Here is an 8,552-nt window from a genome sequence, read left to right as displayed (position 1 = left end):
GGGTGGGGAGGGGGCACCGCGAGCCGGAAGTGGCGATCAGCTGATCGGAACCGGCGGCGACCGCGCCGACTCGCGCATCCGGAGCGACCGCCGAAGCCGTTCGCTCTGCTGTGGCGTCGTCTTCTTATCCTCCTCCTCCTCGTCGTCGTCGTTGTTGTTGTTTGTTTGGAGGGAGGAGGCTCGTGAAGGACTCCGCTACTGACGGGGTGGTTGGAAGGCAGTTGTCTCTCCCAGCAGCAGCACCATCAACAGCAGCAGCAACAGCAGCAGCAGCACCATCAACAGCAGCAGCAACAGCAGCAGCAGCATCATCAACAACAGCAGCAACAGCAGCAGCAGCATCAACAACAGCAGCAGCAACAACAGCAGCAACATCATCAACAGCAGCGTCAACAACAGCAGCAACAACAACAGCAGCAGCAGCAGCAGCATCATCATCAACAACAGCATCATCAACAACAACAGCAGCAACAACAACAGCAGCAGCAGCAGCAGCATCATCATCAACAACAGCATCATCAACAACAACAGCAGCAATAACAACAGCAGCATCATCAACAACAACAGCAGCATCATCAACAGCAGCAGCAGCATCATCATCAACAACAGCAGCATCATCAACAACAGCAGCAGCAGCAACAGCAGCATCAACAACAACAGCAGCAGCATCATCATCAACAGCAGCAACAGCAGCAGCAGCATCAACAACAGCAGCAGCAACAACAGCAGCAACATCATCAACAGCAGCGTCAACAACAGCAGCAGCAGCAGCAACAGCGGCGTAGTGGCGACGCTCACAACAGCGGGCGGATAAAACGCGGTGAGTTGGCACGGTCTGTCAACGCCGCCCCACGGCACCTGCCGGGGTCTGCCGGCGGGCGCTCGACGCTCCACGTGACCTCACAAGGCCACGTGACCTCACAAGGCCACGTGACCTCACAGGTCCACGTGACCTCACAGGTCCACGTGACCTCACAGGTCCACGTGACCTCACAGGTCCACGTGACCTCACAGGGTCCACGTGACCTCACAAGGTCCACGTGACCTCACAGGTCCACGTGACCTCACAAGGTTCACGTGACCTCACAAGTCCACGTGACCTCACAGGTCCACGTGACCTCACAAAGCCACGTGACCTCACAGGTCCACGTGACCTCACAAGGCCACGTGACCTCAAGGGCCACGTGACCTCACAGGTCCACGTGACCTCACAGGCCCACGTGACCTCACAAGGTCCACGTGACCTCACAAGGCCACGTGACCTCACAAGGTCCACGTGACCTCAAGGCCACGTGACCTCACAAGGTCCACGTGACCTCACAAGTCTACGTGACCTCACAGGTCCACGTGACCTTACAAGACCACGTGACTTCACAAGGTCCACGTGACCGCACAAGGTCTACGTGACCTCACAGGTCCACGTGACCTTACAAGGTCCACGTGACCTCACAGGCCCACGTGACCTCGTGGGGTGACTTCACCGCCTTCGAGTGGCGGGGTTTGTTTCGATTTATAACGCTCGGATATTTGTGTTGAATAATAATACTCGTCATTGTTGTTGTAGATCAAACAAATGTAATTATTCGTATTTTGTTCGTGGAGCCTTCGTCATTAATCGGCGATGTGTCGGGTTGGATACCCCAGAGCGGTGATTCTTCACCTTGACTGCAGCCTTGCATCCCCCCCCCCACCCCTTGGCCGTCCATAAATGACGTCACGCATCTAGGGGGGGGGGGGGGGTCAGACATTTGTGACGATCTGTGACGAGGGGGGTGGGGTTTGAGAAATGTGACGTCACATCAAAATGCGCAACTTTAAATTAATATAGACATCACGTTCTTCTTAATTAAATAGACTTTTAAATAAATGTGGCAGCGCCACATTAAATACGCACTACAATGACAATAGTTTAAAGCGATTTGAAGAATGTTTTATTTTGGGGGGGGGGCAGAGCTTTGTGACGTCATATTTGAGGGGGGGGGGGGTCTGACTTTTTGTGACGAAGGGGGGTGGGGTCAACAATCGTCCAAAATCGCGTGACGTCATTTATGGACGGCCCCCAACCGCGTAGGGGGCTTGATGGCACCAACCAAAGTTGCCACTGACGTGGCCCCGTGATACATTTGCGTTTTCGATTATTTGCTTTCGAAATGAAACAATTTGGCCACATCTCGCCACCCCCCAGAAAGGGGGCATCTCTCATCACTGGCCTACAACCAATCCGGGCAGCCGCCAACAAAATGTAAATTGACACCACGTATGTGTGTACGTGTGTGTGTGTGTGTGTACGTGTGTGTGTGTGTGTGTACGTGTGTGTGTGTACGTGGACCCCCCTAATGGAGCATCTTCGCCGGTTAGAAACATTCAGGCTGGCCTGCCTACAAACCATCCTGGGTTTAACCAGGCTGGATTGTGTGAGGAGATCACAAATCCTTGAAAGATCCATGTAGCCCGCATGCCCAGCCACCGCACGCCATATCTGCATTTGCCATAAATATGCTAAATTCATCTGTTGATATGCAAATTCCTTTGTCAAGGCGCCCTTCCTCCTCTAACCCAGCTTAAATATACGCTGCCAAGCTTGGTGGTGTTCATTCAGATGCTGTCTTTCCGACAGACCTGTTCTTCACCTGAGGACGGCTGCTTGCGTTGTGGCCGAAACGTCGTGAGAATTGTATTTTATTGTGTTTTATTTTTATTATTTTATTATTTCCCTTCTACGTGACTTTACCAAAAGAACCAAGAAGACTTTTGGTGTTGCCCGTATTGAAATGGCTGAGTCTGAAAATTCAATTTCCTTGTACAAGAATAGGGGTTAACCCGTAGTACGGGTTGACAGGTATGCGATTTCACATATTTTGACCATCGATCGCGAATCCTCGACATTAATTTATTGCCGTATTCTTCTAATTAGAAGACGCACACCAACCAAAATTAAAATCCGTTGGGGGGTGCTTCCTGTAATCCAGTAAGTCTGTGTGTGTGTGACCAGATGTGTGTTGCTTCATAGGTGCTACTCGCTAACAGCACTTGCCCCAACAGTCTGTTAAGGCTACACGGGGGATCTTTGTTTTTTGTGCGTGTCGTTCCGCATTCTGTCGTTCCGCTGCCGGACCACGCCGTGGCTGCTCCCTTGCGGGTTATTTCACTACGATCGCTGCCCACGCGATTTTTGCGAGGAATGTAACTTGGGGTGCGTTGCGAGCGATGCGGATTCCTTGCGATTCGTTTCCCAGTGAAGTTTGACCGGCCTCCAGTCGGTCAACAGCACCAACAACAATATCGGCCACAATGTTATCCTTACTATCATCATCTTCGTCGTTGACGACGACATCATCGTCATCATCCTTATTGTCATCATCATCATCGTCATCATCATCGACACCGCATGTATAAATATTACCAAGGTGGCTTTACAACTGTTCTGCAACCGCAACTGAAGCCACAATGTAACCGCAACCATTATAACCGCAATCACAACCACGTTTTAACCACAGCCATATCATATGCGTGTGTATATATATGTACGATGAACTTCTTTTGCACCCTACGTAGCCAACCGTGCTAACCGGAGGTGCGGGGTGAAGGACAACAAACTAAGTAACAGCCGCATTATGACCGCAGCCAAATCCACGTTAAAACCACCATCGTCATAACGCTGTCGACCGGAGTTGGATTTGATCGCGATCGCTTCTTCACCTCGAGCGCCGTGCGGCGGTGAACCCCCGGCGAGACCGCGGGGGATCCTGCCGGAGGTATTTTGTTCTTTAAAAAAAACCACCCGCCACGTTTAAAGAGAGCGCGGCTCGGCACTAACCAAACCTTCCCGTCCGCTTTCGCCCGACAGCGCCGGCACCGCCTCGCGCCCCGACACACGCGGCCGCCATGAAGTCGCTGGTGGCGTTCGACTTCGACCACACGCTCATCGACGACAACAGCGACATGTGGGTGCTGCGCTGCGCCCCCGGGGGAGAGCTGCCGGAGCGCTTGGATTACCGCGGCGGCGACGACGACGACGTCGGCGGCGGTGGTGGCGGCACCTGGACGGATCACATGAACCGGGTCCTGCGCTACCTGCGCGAGGAGGTGGGCGTCACTGCCGCCGAGATGCGGGCCACCATTGAGGCCGTGCCGGACACGCCGGGCATGCCGCAGCTCCTGCGCTTCCTGGGTAAATGCGGTGGGGTGGGCTCAACCGAAACGCTTTGCACCGAATTTTTCGCACCGCGCCGCCGGGCCGTGTCGGGGCCGTCGTGCCGAGCCGGCCCGACGCGCGGCTCGGGATTCGTCCGGCGTTGTTGTTCGAGCCGTGCCGTCGACGCCGCCGCCGTCGACGCGCGAGTGGTGAACGAGCGGAGACGATTGTGGGCGCCACGGTGACGTGCCGGACACGCCGGGCATGCCGGCTGACGTCAAAGCGAAATAATAACGTGGTGGAGGTGGTGATGGGCAGAGGTGGTGGTAGTGGGGAGCGGTGGTGCAGCGGTTCGCCCACTGCGCTAGGAACCCGGTGACCCGAGTTCGATTCCCGCTCACGGGCAACACCGGTGATGATAATCTGAATCGGTCCTGGTCCCCCCCTAGATCGTTTCGGCCTCAAATGAGTACCTGATGCGGTGTGTAACCATCACCGCTGGGGAGACAAAGGCAGTTGGGCGTGGTGCTGGCCACCCACCCCCTTGTGTGCCGTGCCGGCCTTCATAGGTGCTCCTCGCCAACATTCTCTTAAGGCTATTCGGGGGATCTTTGTTTTGATGACGATAGTCGTGATGGTGGCGATGGTGATGGTGGTGATGGTGATGGTTGCAATGGTGATGGTGGTGATGGTGATGGTGGCAGTGGTGATGGTGATGGTGGTGATGGTGATGGTGGTGATGGTGATGGTGGTAGTGGTGATGGTGGTGATGGTGGCGGTGGTGATAGTGGACTACGAGACTATCAGATACGAGACCACTGGACTACGAGACTACGATTACCGATGCCGACTACTTTAACACTGCCCTCTCCTCTCTGCCCCTCCCCCCCCCTCCCCCCGCCCACACTCCTGAAGCCGACCACCCGGAGCAGTTTGAGTGCGTCATCGTCTCGGACGCCAACTCGGCCTTCATCGGCTGGGTGCTCGAGTCACGTGGCTGCCGCCCCCTCTTCCGCGAGCTTCTCACCAACCCGGCGAGCGTCGACGCCGGCGGCTCGCTGGCGCTGCTGCCGTTCCACGGCGGCGGGCGCCAGCACGGCTGCTCCCGCTGCCCCGCCAACATGTGCAAGCGGGCGGCGCTGCGGTCGTTTGTCGAGCGCCACGGCGGGTACGGGCGCGTGATCTACGTCGGCGACGGCGGCAACGACGTGTGCCCCGCGCTGGCGCTGCTGCCGGGCGACGTGGTGCTGCCCCGCCGCGGGTACCAGCTCGAGAGGGCGCTGGCGGCGCTGGAGCAGGCCCAGCCCGGCGCGGTGCAGGCCACCGTGGTGCCGTGGGAGTCGGGGGATGAAATACTCGAGCACGTTCGGGCGCTCGCGCAGGGCGCCGCTTTGTAGCGGCGGCGGCGGTTGCGGTGGCGGAGAGGAATGATGGCGTGGAGCGGTGGAGCGTGGCGGTGGTCGTTGGTAGCGGTGGTGGCGATGGTGGCGGCGGTGGTGGAGCGGAGTGACGGTAGCGGTGGCGACTGTGGCAAGCGGCGGTCGCGGTGATGCCGCCATCGTGCGTTGGGGTGTGAACCGTTTTACCGAACAACCGAATGGTCGGACAGACAAATGAAGGAGAGGTTTATTGTACCTGCTTGTGCGTGCATTCTGTTTATTTTATGCGCCTAAGCAAAGTGGTCCCGCTGTGTTGGGGACGATGTTGAACCAGTGGTTTTACGATGTGTTGGGGACGATGTTAAACCAGTGGTTCCGATGTGTTGGGGACGTTGAGGGGGCGATGTTAAGCCAGTAGTGCGGGGGGGGGGGGTGTTGGGGATGACAGTGACGCGTATCGATTCTCAGGTTTCGGAAGCAACGGTCGCGATTGAACCTGTAGGGTCGTTTGCGAGGGGCCTGAGTTTTTAACGGTTTGGGTGAACGCCGTGGGAATTTTGCACCGAAATGAGACGGAGATACGAGCGACGTGAATTCGGACTAAACTTTCAACTAAAACCAAACTATTTATTGTTTCGTGTTTTTACCAGTTAAGGCGGCCCCATTGAGCGATGTCGCTCTTTCTCAGAAGCGACCCGGCCATCAAAAATGACGGCACCACGAATTGGCTCATCGCCAACGCGTGGGAATAGCAGCCAACAACTCTAAACGCATCATGTCGATTCTAAATGTGGAGGGGGGGAAAAAGCGGAGGACCCGGGAAAAAAAATCTACGCTACCACAGGCATGGGGGTGGGGAGAGAGAGAGACACGCAAATTACAAATACACAGCAGCAGGCGTCGGGGTCGGGGTTGGGGTCGGGATCGACACCACGACCTCCTGTACACCAGGCGAGGGTGTTCACATCTCCTCGCCACTGAGACGGTACAAAGTGGCCCGCCGATTCGGTGACGATTCGGTGACGATTCGGTGACGATTCATGGAATGGCCGGAGATAGTTAGGGGGGGGGTGGTGGGGGGGGGTCAATCGATCGCTGCCTATTATCCGCTGACCGGTCACAACGCCAATTCCGTAAGCGATGACAACTTCGCTTCGCGGTGAGAAGCAGAAGCCGGCGGAGGTTGTCGGAGAAAATCCACGACGGTGTACTAACAATGGGGTGGGGTGGGGGGGGGGGTGACAGCCCACAAAGTTTCCGCTACACAGATGAGTTTACAATCCCGCTTGCTGCACTGCCCTCTCCTGGCCACATTTCGCGGCCTCTCGTTGCTCGCGTCTCCGAGGCGACGCACGTCGGCAACTGTTGGCTCTGGGGGGGGGGGGGGGGGAACGGCTTCAAGTGCGGTTCCTCGCACGCAACCAGTTTCGCAACCAAGTTGCGCAACCGGTTGCTCCATTGCGGGGCCCGGCTCGAGACGGAGGTAGATCTGGGCATCGCGAGACCACGAGGAGGCATGGCGACGGAGTTGGTGGAGGCTTTTGTCCAACAGCAGGGGATCGAGCGTGGCGCGTGACGATGACGACGACGATGACGGCTGTGTGCCCTGGCGTCTTGTGCGTTGGGAGCGAGGAATTAAACGCGTCGGTCTGCGATTCGCCGTGTTAGGTGTCACGTTTTTGTGCACTGCGAACGGGAGTTTCGAAAGACCCACCTCCTGACGGTTTTGTGCAAAAGCTGCGTCTGACCCAGAGGTCGCAAACGGGTTTTGATTCCTTACCCGTACCCGTACCCAGCCGCACCAGGGTCGCAAATGGGTTACCCGTACCTGGCCGGGTCCGGGTAGCCGGGTATCGGGTAGGGTACGGGTATCCGGTACCCGGTTGCGACCTCTGGTCTGATCCTGATGGCGTTTTTTTCCCGTGTTGATTCTAAGCATCGAGCATCTCGCCTCCGTGAGCTTTGGCCACGCACGCCGCTGCGGGCGTTCGTCAATTTGGTGTGCGTGTTTGTAACCGTACTCACGCGTGAGCGAACATGCGTGAGCACGCACGGGCACGCGTGAGCGGGCACGCGTACGGCACTCGGCCACGCGCTGTTGCGAGCATCTTCTTGAAGTTGAGTCGGCGAAATTTCAAATCCGCAAGAGCTCGGCTCGGTTCGGCTTCTGTGGTGGGGAGAAGGAAGCGGACCTGCCCGGTGGTGCCACCCCTCCCGGCTTTGCAGCGGGGGGGGGGGGGGGGGTGTGGGCGGGAAGAGGCTCAACGTGGTGCGGCGTTCTCCGCACTCGCTGGAAACTCGTCCTGCACGGTGACCGCGCCCCGCAGCAACCTCCGGGAGCAGCACGCTTGTGGTGGGCTGCTGACGAAGTCCGTCGGGCAAAGTCAAGCGCGGAGTCCCAGCGCGAAACGGCGGCGACGAGTTCAGGGAATGGGAAGTTTGTCCAACAATAATAAACTTGTTTTTGACTTGTTTGGTCGTGCGTGCGCGCCACTTCTGTCTTTGTGTGCGTGTCTCTGGGTGCGCGGGAGCGGTGGTGCAGCGGTTAGCGCTACGCTGCGCTACGAACCCGGCCGCCCGAGTTCGATTCCCGTTCACGGCCAACAGCAGTGACGATCAACTGAACCGGTCCTGGGCCTCCCCTAGGTCGACTCGGCCTCAACCGAGTGCCGAGTGCGGTGTGTAAACATCCTCGACTGGGGTGAAGACGGCACAACGCGGGAACGGCGGCAAGAGCGATGGCAGCAGCTGCAGCAAACGGAAGAATAACACTGGTCAACACACTTTTTCTGGCATAAGCTATTCCAACGGTTTTAATGTAATTTTGGGGTGCTGATTCCAAATCTGGCATCAGTTTTTGTCTATCACATCAGGTTTTTGAGATATCAAATGTTGCATTTTCAATAAAAACTGCAGAAGAAAAATATTAAATGTGGATATTTACATAAAATGATATTATAAACACACTATCCTAAAAATACAGCACCATATTTTAACACTAAAGCAGTCCCTGACTCGCAACAACTTGCAATCATAAG

The 8,552-nt window shown here is 56.5% G+C and overlaps 1 protein-coding gene across 1 annotated transcript; it reads left to right on the top strand.

Moving 5' to 3' along the window:
- Window positions 1-595: 595 nt before the first annotated feature.
- Window positions 596-7,991, top strand: LOC144951494 (pyridoxal phosphate phosphatase PHOSPHO2-like). Its single transcript, XM_078881812.1, has 3 exons — window positions 596-820; window positions 3,848-4,171; window positions 5,051-7,991. The coding sequence occupies exons 2-3, from the start codon at window positions 3,886-3,888 to the stop codon at window positions 5,530-5,532; spliced, it is 768 nt and encodes a 255-aa protein (XP_078737938.1). The 5' UTR covers window positions 596-820; window positions 3,848-3,885; the 3' UTR covers window positions 5,533-7,991.
- Window positions 7,992-8,552: the final 561 nt, after the last annotated feature.

The sequence above is a fragment of the Lampetra fluviatilis genome, chromosome 62 (assembly GCF_964198595.1).
Source record: "Lampetra fluviatilis chromosome 62, kcLamFluv1.1, whole genome shotgun sequence".
Lineage (NCBI taxonomy): Eukaryota > Metazoa > Chordata > Hyperoartia > Petromyzontiformes > Petromyzontidae > Lampetra > Lampetra fluviatilis.
The sequence above is the reverse complement of the archived record's forward strand: the minus strand, read 5'-3'. Positions and strand labels throughout refer to the sequence as shown.